Below are 14,193 nucleotides of genomic sequence, written 5' to 3'. Positions count from 1 at the left end.
ATCATGCTTAGCTAACGGGTTGTTCATGACCATGTTAAATCATTTATTAGTTTCGAACTTCAATTCAAGAAGTAATACCATGCTGATGAGGCAATAAGCATGTTGAGCTTTCCAAATACTTAGAGCCCACATAACCCTGCCAAAATGATGCCTGGTTAGTAATGGCATTGGTAAGTCTTTGCCACGATTTCTTGTTAATGAAAGCCTCAATCTGGCTTGATGTCCTGCTAACAAAGAAAAGAAGTCCATCTGAGAAAGAATAACCAAATTAGGCTAGCAAATATTTTTTTTTAATGATTTACAGGATCAATTTTCCAAAAAGCAAGCAGAAAAAACTGAGATTTCTTGTTTTCCACCATTTGTATCAAAATGGAAAAAGCTTCACATACACTTTCTTATTCATCTTATACGAATCATGTTTGGCGTTAAAAGAGAAGCCATGAAACTGGTAATTAAACCTGATAAGTGAAGAAAAAAAGGTCATGCAACTTGATGGGCATGCAGCAAACTGTGTGGAATGGTATTGAAGAGTTTTGGCCTTACAAAATACAATTTAAGAGCCAAGACTGACTTTTTGTTTAAAAAGAAAAGGAATAAGCCCACTATATTGGCTCAACTCTTCGGGCAAATGAGTAACCACCACTATACTGGAAAGCGTCGCCGTTCATGTCCTTGCTCCTTGGTGAATCGTTGTAAGGATGATAAGCACCAATTGTGTTCCCAAAGTCAGTAACAGATGAAGTTGCAGAACTGGAACTTGTTTTCAGTCCCTCATTCTGTAGCATTGTCTCAATCACTTTCACCACTTCATTCATTGTTGGCCGATATGCCGCAGTTTCATTAACACACTTCATGGAAAGCTCTACAAACCTCTTGAATCCTATCAGATTTGTAGTCTTTGCAATCATTGGGTCAATTATGTTCTTTAGGCCATAATATTCTTCATCTATGTCATCCAAAATCAATCTCACTTCCCTAACGATATACTTGCCATTCTCTATTGGTAGTTTGGCAGTAATCAGTTCCAACATCACCACTCCAAAGCTATAAACATCACTCTTCTCAGTCAGCTGCTGAGTCATGTAGTATTCTGGATCTAAATAACCCTGCAAATATTTCCCAAACGGAAAATTATTTTAGTCATCCATATACTTGACGGTTTTCAGCACAAGTCAAATATATGCTCTAGGTTTCCTAACCCTCTTATCCCTAAGTGGGGTGCTTGTGGTTATTATTAAGTTACCTCTAGTGTAATTTTTAGGACTCAGGTTCAAGCAATGAAAATAACTCTCTACAAATGCGACAGTATGGTTAGATTTTTTTCTTAGCTTTTCTAACAGTGACTAAGGCTTTGTTTGGAACGATTTTTTTATTGCTTTTTAAAACAAAGTTTTAGTACAAAATTTTTAATTTATGTACCAAAACGCATCCGTTTCAAGCGAAGTCTTAGGTTTTGTTTGAGATGGCTTTCTTATTGCTTCTTAAAGCAGCTTTCAAGTACAAAAATTTTAATTTTTATTATAAAAAGCTTATTTAAAATGCAGTAAGAAAGCCAACCCAAACATAGCCTAAATCTTAGTTATGAAGAACTCAAACTTTTCAAGCCAGAAGGGCTAGGTAACAGAGAATTTGAAACTTTGGAGTATGATTAAATGGAGCATTTACCAAGGTTCCCTTGACTTGGGTGGAAATGTGACCCTTCTGGCTGTCTGAAACAAGCTTTGAGATACCAAAATCTGCAACCTTAGCTGTCAAAGTTTCATCCAAAAGGATATTGGTAGACTTAATATCTCTATGAATTATTGGAGGATTAGCAAGTTCATGAAGATATGCCAATCCTCTAGCTGAGCCTAGAGCGATTTTTAGTCTCCTGATCCAATCCAGTTGTATTCCTCTTCTCCCTGCAGGTGGTAATATTAGCAACAATATAGATAAATGCTACAAGAAACTGTAAATTTTGGAAACACAAGCGACTCGTTGAGTTAACTGACCCGTTAAGTTCTCCCTTAGTGTTCCATTGGGAATGTATTCATACACCAGCATTTGCTCTTCTTGCTCAAAGCAAAAGCCAACAAGGCCTACTAGGTTTTTGTGGTGAACCCTTGAAAGCAGTTCGATTTCAGTCTTGAATTCAAGTGCACCCTGCATGGATCCTTGCTTAGCTCTTTTAACTGCTACAAGTTCCCCGCTTGATAGAATACCTCTGTAGACCTGAACAGGAATGACCATTTGAATGTGACAAGTGTGCGTAAATCATTTGCATCACTTAATGCTTTGACTGTTACATGGGTGGGTTACCTTGCCATAACCTCCTGATCCAATTTCATTGGCTTCTGAAAAATTTTTTGTACTCCTTTTGAGTTCTTCAAATGAGAACAATCTTGTTCCTTTAAGTTGTGGTGCACCACCATTATCTTTGGTTGTTGATATCCATGACGCTTTAAGATAGGGAAGAAGAAAAGAGTGAAACTTAGTAATGCTTGAAACTTCTTTGAAATATGAAGGCATGAATGTCTACTTCTAGGGATGTATAGATGGAATTGAAGAGGGTGATACTTAGGCTTCTTTTGGGACGGCTTTCTTATTGCTTCTTAAGGCAGTTTTCTAGTACAAAAATTAATTTTTTTTACTAAAAAGCTGCCTTTAAGAAGTAGTAAGAAAGCCGTCCCAAACGAAACCTTAGATGTTCTAGCTTAGTTCCCAACCACACATAGCGCAATTGTGAAAAACAATAGAAATAAGAACAAAACTCAAGAAAAAAATATCAAATGATGGATCCTCAAGCTGGTGATGTCTAATCATCAAAAGAAAATTATTAAAAAAAAAAAAGGTTAAAACAATGGCTACTGAATTCATCCTAAGTTCAATAACTTATTCAATAATAATGATGTTCATGCATGAGGTCTTATTCAAAAAAAAAAAACACTAAAACTTAGCTTAGAATAAACAATCATCATAATTCATATCTATTATATTCCAAATTGTTTTAAATTTTAAGTAAATTATAACATTTCAACTATAAATGATGAGTCCAAATAAATATGAAAATAGGTCAATTTAGTTCCTTTGCCTCCGGGATCGGATCCTTGGATTTGGCTTATGAAAAATTTATTTTGTATAAATTCATCAGTAATTCAGCACGTGTTCCTTTGTTCCAATTTAATTTTACGTGTAAATGAAACAGCCTTGCCATTAAAATTTCTTAATTTGTTTCTCTTTTGAGAGTAATCAATTCAAAGCTTGTTGCAATGAGAGCTTTACCAAAAGGTTTTGATTGTTCAACGGCTCTCTCTGCCTTCTTCTTCTGCCCGATGGCATAAATTGCAAGAACTATTAGTAGAATGAGTAGAATGATACAACCAACTGCAATTCCAGCTATAGCGCCCGTGCTCATTGAATTTTTTCCGCCATTGCTGTCTGAAATATATTCTGTCATTTGATCATAAAAAAATAAAAAAAAAAAAGATTGAAGTTGGTTCTTGTATACGGATACTTCACCTGAAAAAGGATATGGAAAGGCACTGAAATAGTATGGTCCAAATTCTGCTGGAGGTTTATAAGTTTGGTTGCTCAGAGAAAACCCAAGTTTCTGAATTTCTGACCGTGTGAAGTACATTGCAGTTGGATGAAAGAGTTTCAGTTGCATTTCCAAATAATTATTCTCGTTGAAGGTCAACTGTGATAGATACACTGACCCAATAGCAGGGCTTAGCTTACTCGAAAGGGAACTTTCAAGATCTTGAAACCGTGTGATGTTTGTAACATCTCGGAAAAATGGCGCCCGAAATACTAAGAATCCCTGATATGGATAAGCGCATGAACAACTCTGAGGATTGACACTCTGTTGAAGGGAACATAAAGCAGAATTACAATGGCCTAGGCTAGTGGAATAAGGAACTTTCATTTGTTGTTGCAGGCTGCAATAGATGGGATTTGCTTGCAGAGTAGTGCATACCGGATTTCCAACAAGTCTGAAAAAGCATTGATCCATCATATAACTATGATTACATTTATTTTAACTCTCAAGAACTAATGATGTGGAGCATTTTAGCTTAAAACGTTCCTAGGATTATCTAATTTAGTTTGTTACAAGTTGGTAAATGTTTTCTAGAATCTTCTAGGTTTCTCTAGTTTTCTACTTGCTTATTATATATATATATACATTGTGTAAAAGGAATTGAGCGTTATGAATATTATCTCTTTTTGAAGCTTTAAGCTTGGTGTTATCTTTGTTCTCTGGATTGGGATTCTCTTCCTTCAAGCATCCTCTTCTTCCAACGATCTAATCTACATTAGTTTGGTATCAGAGCATCTTCTTTTGCAGCCCACCTTCTTTGGCTTCGATCGTCGTCGACAGTCCACCTTCTGCAGTCCATCATTCTTCGCAAGCTCCGGGCTCTGATACCAAACTGATGTAGATTGGATCGTTGGAAGAAGGATATGCTTGAAAGAAAAGAATCACAATCCATGGAACAAAGATAACACCAAGCTTAAAGCTTTAAAAAGAGATAATAAGCAAGTAGAAAATTAGAGAAACCTAGAAGATTCTGGAAAACATGTAACAACTTGTAACAAACTAAATTAGATAATCCTAGGAACGTTTTAAGCTAAAATGCTCCACATCAACAACCAAACTGGAATGTTCTAGGAACTCACATTAGAATTTCATTGAAAGTTGCAGAAGATTTGTACCCAGAGATGGCATTGTTTTGGAAATTCACCATCTGTAACTCTGAGCTGGGATTACCTAAATCAAGAGTACCATTGAATGCATTCTCACTTAATAACCTGCTAAGTCATTATCAGATTGACTTATTTGTTACCAAGAGAAATACTTCTACCCGTCTATATCAGAAATTTGCTGTCAGAGATGTTGTTGTTGATCACTTACACTTGTTGTAACTGAGGAAAGCTGAACACTTTGGATGGAAAATTACCATGAAGTCCTCCAGATTCTATCACCCTGCAAGCCGAAGAAATGTATGTCAAATGAGATGGTCTGCTACTAAACAAAAGTACTTGGCAATTCCATGAAGCATATTGAGGCTTGAATATCAACTAGCTGACTAAATGACCTAAGCCATGACAGGGTTGAACATGAATTGAGCCATAGTAAAGTGTGAAGGTACTCACATTGGACTAAGAATTAATACAATTAAGGGTGAAGGTACTCACGTTGGACTAAGAATTTATCTTATAAATCAAAATCAATCGAGATTATATCGATTTTTTGTTTGAATCAATGTAAACGAGAAACAAAATTGAATTGAACTATCCTATGATCAGATTTAGCTTAACCTGTTATAGATCAAAAAACTTTGCGGGGATTAAATTAGCTGGAGATCAAATTATTAACTGCCATAATTCCGTGCAACTTATCAGAGAACTCACAAAGTAGTCAACGATTGAAGCGTGGAGAACCAGGCTGGAGCTTCTGAGGAATCAAAACTGTTGTTGCTCAAATCCCTGTAAACCATTTTGCAAAATTTGCTAATGAGTAAAACTACCTTTCTGCGAATTGTCAGTATAATCTCAACTATATCTTACACATAGCTGAGGAGGTTCATCCCAGTCAGATCAGGCAGTGCTCCGGTTAGTTGATTGTTGGCCAAGTTCCTGAATGAATTGGATGCTTTAAAGTGAATCTGTTTGTTATTAGATTTTTTAGATTCTGTTATTGTTTTGTTTAACTTACAGCTCGTTGACTACTGTAAGATTGTTTATGGTAGAAGGAACTCGGCCACTTAAAGAATTACTGTCAAGTCGTCTGTAGCAAAATGTTTGTGCTTGTTAATATATGGTAAATAATGAGAGAGTAGTTATGGTGCTAAGCTATGTTGCACCGATACGGATACAACGACACGGATACGACACGATACGGATATGGGACACGTCAATTCTTAAAAATATAGGATACATGTACGTCACGGACACGACATTATAATTTATAAATCATTTATAAAAATTAAGAAAGCAATCAAAACATAATTTTTGAAATTACAAAAAAAGTGAAAGTAACATCATTTGTAGCCTTGTACCGTATGCTATCAAAACAAAAGTAAGCATTACATGTTTAATACAATAACAAAAGCATAAATATAAATTGTCTAGCATATGAAGTTTGAACAATTCAATAGAAGGAATGATATGATTAGCTTCTTCAGTGATTTGTCTTTGAACTTCTATATCATCTTCAATAAATATCATAGCTTCTAATTTAGGTTCATCAAGTGAAACATTAGCAATTTATAATATTCTCATATCATCAAGAGACTCAAATCCACCTAGGAAATGAGAGAACCTAGGTCGCAGCCGCGGAAGTAAATACAACGGGTCTTTTTTCAAAAAAAAAAATTGTTTTTCAATGTACACGCGTATCGGATACACGTGACCTTTTGAAATTAAATTGTATTTTAATTGGATACAACAAAGCCGTATCTGACAATGACACGTATCGGTGTCGTATCGGAGACAATCCGTGTATCAGTGTATCGGATACAACACTTCTTTATAAATAGATGTATCGGTACAACATAGGTGCTAAGTTTACTTACAGAACCTCTAGCGATGTTACGAGTCCTATTGATTCTGGGATCTGTCCTGTAAATTTGTTGGAATCTAAGAGTCTGCAAATATCCTTCCGATAATCAAGTAATGTTCATGTTAATTAACACAAGCCTAAACCATATATTCTGTTTCCACACTTACAGATGTATTAGTTGCATTTGAGAACTGAAGAGACCACTCGGTATCGGGCCAGATAACTGATTCTTGTTAAAATGGCTGTTAAATTCCACGCGAAGCGAAATATGATTTGTATGACAGCAAAAGTATATATAATGATGAGGATTTAGAATAAATACACTCACAAATGCTTAGTGTTAATGAGAAGATCCAAGCCTGGGGATCCGTTGGATGAGATAGGAATAGGTCCTGTAAGCTTATTGTCTGCAAGGTCCAGCCAATATAGATTGGAGAGAAGGCCAATAGAAGGAGGTATACTTCCAGTGAACTTATTTGAGTTCAGAGCTCTTCAATGGAAGACAAATGAATGAAAAGGTTCATAATAATGTGCAAAAAGAAAATAAAAATAAAATAAAATGATGCTGTAACAGATGTTTTATGATTTTAATTAATGATATTGCTCAATGTATAGATTATCATTGGAATAATTCTTACAAGAATGAGAGTTTTTCTAAGCTATGAAGCTCTTGTGGAATGATTCCAGAAAAGCTGCAGCCTGCCAAGATCCTTCAAGTAAAAATGAAAACTTCAGTTGATTTATGACATTCTACAGGGAATTTCAGAAAGTAACAAGGTTGCTCTACTCACAGGGTGGTAATCTGCTTCAGATTTCCTACGCTAGAAGGTAGTGAACCATTAAGATCATTATTGTAGGACAGATCCCTACATAATACTTTTGTTTATAATTCCATGGAATTCAGTACCTAAACTTTAAGATTCACCTTGACATCTATATCCTTAGTATCTGGAAGACTAGAACTTACAGCAATTGAAGCTCAGAAAGTTGGGATATGTCGCTGCTTAATTTACCTTGGAGTCCCATAGTTGACAGTTTCCTGAAATCAGAACAAAAATCGAGCAAGTAATGTCTTGTAAGTCATTCAAACAACAGAAATTAACACAGAGAGACTTACAGCGCAGTCACCCTCGAATTTTCACATGCAACTCCTTCCCATGGTGCGTCACAAGGATCATTAGTCTTCCCCCAGCTCGGTGGTGAGTTCTTCCAGTTGTTCATCAAAGATCGGAGAGCCGCAGCTGCAAAAAATTCCACCAGTTTTACAGGAAGATAGAATGGTGTTAGAAGCATTTAACGCTTTGTTCTGCAACCGGTCATGGAAATAAAAATGACCTACAGACTCAACGTCTTCTTCTCAGACTCTAATACATAAAAATTAGATGCAAGAGCTGAAAAAAAGAATTACCATCTCCAGCATCTGTATCTCCATGACCAACTTGAAGGCCTCCTGCAAGCAGAAAGAACAGAAAGAGCTTTGAAATCATATTCTTCCCTTTCCAACCTTCCTGGTGGTAAATCCTGCCTTCTCACTATTACAGATAGCTTAGTTATTTGAATTAGAAGATGTGTTAAACTGCAGAAGAGACATGATTCACTCAATATTGAGGGAAGAGGTTTGCAAAGAAAGTATAACTTTATAATAGTTAAAGCCTTTTCCTCGCCTTCAAAGCCAAACTCTTTCTTCTCCATGGCTTCCCTCTAAAAACTATCGCTTTGAACATCCTTGAAAATGTCACCAATTTCTCCTATAGAGCGTAATATAAAAATGAATAAATACATAATTAGTTTAATACCAGCACAAGAAATCTGTCATTAAACTTATATGTAGAGTTCCAATTACACTTCTTACAACCAACTCATCATCGGCTGGATTTGTTGTTTCTTTATCTCTTTTTCTACTCTAAGCCTTATTGACAAGGTCAAAAACTCTATCGCTGCATGCAGCAAGGAGAAAACGAATGGAAGCAATTTCTATGCTCTGGCGTGCGTGCTTGTAAGTCTGATTTATGCCATATGGAATAGCGGATATTATGATTGAAGTCAATCTCAAATGAATAGTAATAAAAGCACTACACGCCACACCAAAATTTATTTGTAATGGCGTCCTCCCCTCCCTTTATGACCTCCCTTATCCTGTATTCCAACACTAGCTGGCTAGTGGCACCAAGCTACCATTGGCATGACTAATATGATAATATCTTCCATGGTAGGGGAAGCAGGGATTTTTTATTTGCAGGTATACAAAATTTTGACTTTAAAAATATTCTCAAGCTTTTTCATTTAAACTTGAAATTGACATTATAGTTTTATTTTTTTTATTATTTTTTTAATTATAAGAAGAAAAATTTTATCATAATGAAAAAAAATTTATTGTCATGCTCATCTAATTTAATTTCAGCACAAATTTTTTAAACTATATATTATCATACTAATCTATTTTAACTACTCTTTCACCATATATTTTCATAGAGAATTTAAATAAAAATATAACTAAAAAATATTTTACATCGAGCAATAAATATATAAAAAATTGTAACTTATTATTATAAAATTATATTGAAAATATATAAAAATTTTATAATAAGTATATTTTAAGCTAATTGATTTAAATTTAAATATCCCCACCCCCCTAAAACCGCCCATGACTCCAAGAGGGGAAGGGCACCAAAAGAAAATAGAAATAATGCAATGTTGTTTTCCTATAGTAGTTCTGATTTAGAGATTTAAAAGAACAAATTGAATAAAAAAAATTTTTAGGATTTTTGCCTCTTGACTTATATTTGGTAAAAAATAAACAATATTGCTCCTAAAGAGAGAGGAGCATTCTAAAATAAATATCTCATATAAGATGGAAATTATAAATCATAATAATTTATAAAAAATTAAAAAAATTTGAATTTTTATGCGTAACTAACGTCACACCACGAATAATTAAGATATGCACCAAATCTAAGGGCCTAGAAAATTTTTGAACTTCCATGAACTAGTGAGGGACGGGTACACTGGTGACACCTAAGATTATCAACACGCATCTCGCATGCAACCTAATCCTAAAAAGGTATATAACTAATCATTACCTTGAGTGTGCACATAATTGATAGATCCAGTATATATTAGCATGTTTATTGACAACATTGTTAACTAATTAAGACAAATTAGTATAAATGAATAGTCGAAATATATATCATATTTTTAAATCAATTAAGGAATTTTTTTTTCACTATCTTTTGAACTTCTATTATACTGACGTACTTAAACCGTTAATGAAACTCCTGCAAAATTTAGGGTTTAGAATTTTTTAGTAACAAATGTATTAACAAGCTCAGTCATACTTACTCGAGATATGGCTAAACTTCATCACATTAAGCAATACGTACAATTTGGCAGTTTTCATCTCCTTATCAATCAAATATCACACAATACTAGCTCCTACGAGTTCGCCACTTCCATTGAATACAGATAAATTTGAGGATTTACATGAATCTGCATGACCCATATTTTGAGTTATAGTACTCCTACTTGATTGTGACGTTGTGTCAAAGAAACACAAGCAAAACTAAGTTGTATCATACATTAAATATGTTTCACAAATTAAGCCTTCGGAATGTGCTTTATTCTTAACAGTCTTTTTAAAGTTATTTAAATATCTTTCAAAAAGATACATTCATAGATATCGAACATGTACATCTACTATAGCCTCATATGATAAATATGCGGATAGATGCTCCATAGAGTAAAAAAGCTGGAGGAAATATCTTCTCAAGTTTACACATAATGAAAAGGATATGCTGCTCTATAAGAATCAAATGCTCGATCTGTATTTAGTTTTGAAGAGCATAAATATTTAAAGAAGATACTTAGTTCAATCAAGGACTTTAAAATTTGATCTGGTAGAAAATTAAAGGCATTTGATAGTAGACATTGCATAAAGATATAATAGTCATGATTTTTCAATCCAAACAATCTTTCAGATCTTATGTCAATACATTTATTAAATTGGAAGAATATCCATCAAGTACCTGTAGGGTCTTCAACTATTCACAAACTGGTCGTCCCTGCTCTAGAGCAAAGGTGAAAGGAGCTTTTGGTTTGAGAAATTTTTTATTTATATCATCTTTTAACTCTAAAACATTGCTCCTACAAATCTCTTTTAAGTACATCATTATTTTTATATTGTCTTTGGATTTATCTTTGATGTCCATGACTGTATTGAATATATTATCAAAAATATTTTTCTATATATACATCACGTCCAAGTTATATTTGATCAGGTTTTTCCTCCAATATGAAAATGACTAAAAAATAATTTTCTTGGTCTAATTGTGGTTAGCATCATACCCTGATAATTTATAATCAACTAATATTGGAGAATCCACTATTATGAACATGAACTTTACACTTTAAAATATTTCTTCACTAGTTAATCTAGGAGAAGGCTGCGACATCACCATTTCAATTTTAATAAAAGTATTTGTATTTCGCCTAAAAGGAGGACCTGTAAGTAAGAACATACTGTGACAATCGAACTAAGTGTTCTTCTCTCCATACTTTAAAGTGAATGGCTTTATATATTCTATATAATATAGACAAGCTAACTTGTTGGAAGTGTTCCAACCTAATAGCATATAGTATGTAAGAAAGTTACTAATTATCCAAAATAATGATGCCTTTATTATAAAGTTTTGTTCGGTGGAGATATCTTATGTACTTACTCCATCTTTTCATAATGAATTTAAATCATCAATTAACAATTATAAGAATACATCGATCTTTGCTTTTAGATTATGTGGCCCTAGAATGATAAACATAAAAATATATATAAGGAGTAGTTATACACAATTCTGGGGGAAGATTGTATGGGGTGAATCTCACGGGCCAGCATGAGTAAGGTGAAGCAGACTCTCTAAATTGAATAAAATTATCTATGCATAAATCTAATCTTATATTTCTTGATTCTAACAGATGTGTAATAACAACTTCTTGCGATATGTGTTCATTATAACATCTCATATGTATAATAGATCTCATGGATACATATAATCATTATAGTCTAGAAATTATGAGTAAGCAAAATATGATGCTGACTGGTTTTCCTTCAGCTTTGTTTTGTCACAGGTTTTGATTTAAATCTTGATGCATTACAGTAACGGCATGCAATCTCTGATAAATCATCTTTATAGTATAGCATACATTCATTGACATAACAATCAATCTTCGTGTATATCAAATCAAGTTTAGAAATCAACTTCTTTGTCTGATATAAATCTACATAAATTATATTATCTGCCGAGTTGGTTTTCGTAAGCAGACAAACGAATTGATTAAAGTATCCACGGGAGACATTATATTTTACCTTCATGCTTAATATATTCACAACAATGCAAAACTCTGAATGAGTGGTGCACCCTTTTCATATTGGTTGTTGGGTAGCATACAATAAATCATAAAAATTCTGTGCCTCGTTATTTTGTAACTCTTTAGTATATCGTTCAAATTATACTCTAGTTGCATCATAAACTAAGTCCTCAAGATCTGGTCGGATATTTTCTTTCTCAGCTATATTAGAACTTGTAGATGGGTCACATCGAGAATCAAAATGTGACTCATACTCACTATGAGAAGTACAATACCAATATTATGGCATGAACCCTCTCCGATATATATCAATAATTGCATCATCTACTGTTAAGTGCACTTTCCATCTGAGATGAAGTTGGACAATTTTTTTCATTATCTGAATGAAAAATCTCACCCTATTAATAAACTCATTTATTAATGTCTTTCATCATTGTGTCAATCGGTTATACATCGAACATCTTTGATTTGTAATATCTATAATATAACATACATATATATGATATATAGATATTAGATATTTTTGGAAAATCTTTTGAAAAAAAAATACATGAATTTCAATTTTATTTGTAAATCATATGATGTTATTTAACATGGGTACCATGTCAATGAAAAATCTAGAAGCATCCTAGTGTCTCTCCTATTTAAGCGAAACCATGCCCGCCACATCAAGAAAGATTTGTACGGTCAATGTCGGGTGACACCGCGGTCGTGACCTTCAATCCTAACACGCCAAGAAATGTGTGTATAAGTTTTCAGGGGAGTACCTATGTGAAAAAACAGTTTGTGCTGGAGATAAGTATGAAAATGTAGTTTAATTACATGACAAAACCATCTAAGGCAACTATTTCTCTCTCTAATCTAATCTTTTCATAGGAGCTACTGCAATATTTTCACGTATATGCTCATTTTGTATCATGTCTCAAATCTTAACTTAATGTTATGTTTCTCTTTTAATGACCTACATTTTATATCATAAAGCATTGCAAGTCTCACCTCATCTTATAGAATTTATATCGTAAGTATGAGGTGAATTTTCTATCACAGATTACAAGTCTCACCACTTGTTCTCTTTTTTAGGATTTATCTCAATTCAATCCTTTGCTTTAACCATCTCATTTGAATTCTACTACTAATATACACATCAACTCCATTTCTAGACTCATCAACAAGAAGAATATAATCAACAAAATGCATACACTATGGTAAAATCTCTTGCAAATTTATATCGAGAACATCCATGATAAAAGGAAAAAAACTTACAACGGGTTTCCGGCAAATGAAGCGGTGAACATCGGCAAAGTAGGTGGCAAACATCGGGCGACTGACAGGCCTCGACGACGGCGGCTTTAAACTAAGGCGACTGATGTGAGCGGAGCGAACCGAAATGAGGAGGAAAGAAAATAAGAAGGAAGACGACGCCAAAAGGGAAATAGGGCCTTCTCTGTTGGATTTTTCTTGTGTATTTGCCGCTAGAACGGTTACCGTCGAACTATCCACCGAAAAATATTCACGAGTTTAAGTAAGCAAACAAAATATGCGCCAGATACTCTGCCGTTAATTTTCGACGGACAATACACCGGAATAAACTGTTGGTTTTATAAATAACGACGAATAGTTCGGCAGATTATCCTCCAGTAAATTATCAGCGGCTATTCCGTCGTACCGACAAACAATACGTCAATTGGTTTACCGCTTTTACCAGCGTATATATTTCCGGTGGAAAGTCGGACGGTGATACAAGATTTTCCTGTCGTAAAAATTGAAAAAAAAAAAAAGAAATTATAGAGAATAATTTGAATGTTACTAAAAATAAAATTTATCATGAATAAATGAATTTAGAATTTAGAATATGTTAATGATAATAAAATAAAATTTGACTTTGTATCTCTATTAATGCATGATTGGGATTAATATCTTTATAATATTTTTATTCGGGCAAGCATCATACAAAATATTTTTTCACCAAGAGATTTGAATCTAATTCAACCCCTATTTAAAACTCTTTCAATCAGTGATGAAGTTTTTGCTTTGAACCCAATTCTAACCTTTCGACTAAATTTATGTATTGCCCACATAATGCAGTTCTTTGCATATGATAAGTAGCTAAAACTAACGACGCAAATTAAGAGCAAAATCTACTAAAAACATTTGTGGCCTTGAGCCATTACCAAGGGAAGAATTAGCTTTACTTTTGAGGGTGCGAGAAGCTGGCAGAGGACATTCAAAGAAGTGCAGGCAGTGAGGGCTTTCAATGGGATGTAAAGTGGGAACTTTTATTTGGTCCGGTGAAC

At 33.9% G+C, this 14,193-nt stretch overlaps 1 protein-coding gene across 1 annotated transcript; it reads right to left on the bottom strand.

The window, feature by feature from the left end:
- Positions 1 to 370: 370 nt before the first annotated feature.
- Positions 371 to 8,562, bottom strand: LOC110108984 (probable leucine-rich repeat receptor-like protein kinase At5g49770). The gene is made up of 20 exons (XM_028691972.1): positions 8,385 to 8,562; positions 7,950 to 8,289; positions 7,659 to 7,782; positions 7,509 to 7,580; positions 7,333 to 7,407; positions 7,180 to 7,251; positions 6,870 to 7,031; positions 6,709 to 6,783; positions 6,555 to 6,626; positions 5,696 to 5,767; positions 5,548 to 5,616; positions 5,392 to 5,466; positions 4,892 to 4,963; positions 4,657 to 4,788; positions 3,499 to 3,971; positions 3,262 to 3,417; positions 2,299 to 2,438; positions 1,992 to 2,211; positions 1,666 to 1,901; positions 371 to 1,106 (listed from the first exon to the last, which is right to left on the bottom strand). Exons 2-20 carry the CDS (start codon positions 8,026 to 8,028, stop codon positions 603 to 605), a joined length of 2,880 nt encoding a protein of 959 aa, XP_028547805.1. The 5' UTR covers positions 8,029 to 8,289; positions 8,385 to 8,562; the 3' UTR covers positions 371 to 602.
- Positions 8,563 to 14,193: the final 5,631 nt, after the last annotated feature.

This window comes from Dendrobium catenatum, unplaced genomic scaffold (genome assembly GCF_001605985.2).
Source record: "Dendrobium catenatum unplaced genomic scaffold, ASM160598v2 original_scaffold_96786, whole genome shotgun sequence".
Taxonomy (NCBI): domain Eukaryota; kingdom Viridiplantae; phylum Streptophyta; class Magnoliopsida; order Asparagales; family Orchidaceae; genus Dendrobium; species Dendrobium catenatum.
Note: the sequence above shows the minus strand (reverse complement) of the source record. Positions and strands in the feature narration are given on the sequence as shown.

Bases quoted from the DNA above. Each gene is read 5' to 3' on its own strand.
- LOC110108984 (XM_028691972.1), bottom strand. From the start codon at position 8,028: ATGATTTCAAAGCTCTTTCTGTTCTTTCTGCTTGCAGGAGGCCTTCAA. The intron at 7,408-7,508 runs GTAAGTTCTAGT...AGTATTATGTAG, and splicing joins CTTTCTGAGCTTCAATTGCT to GGATCTGTCCTACAATAATG. The intron at 3,418-3,498 runs GTGAAGTATCCG...AATATATTTCAG, and splicing joins CTTTCCATATCCTTTTTCAG to ACAGCAATGGCGGAAAAAAT.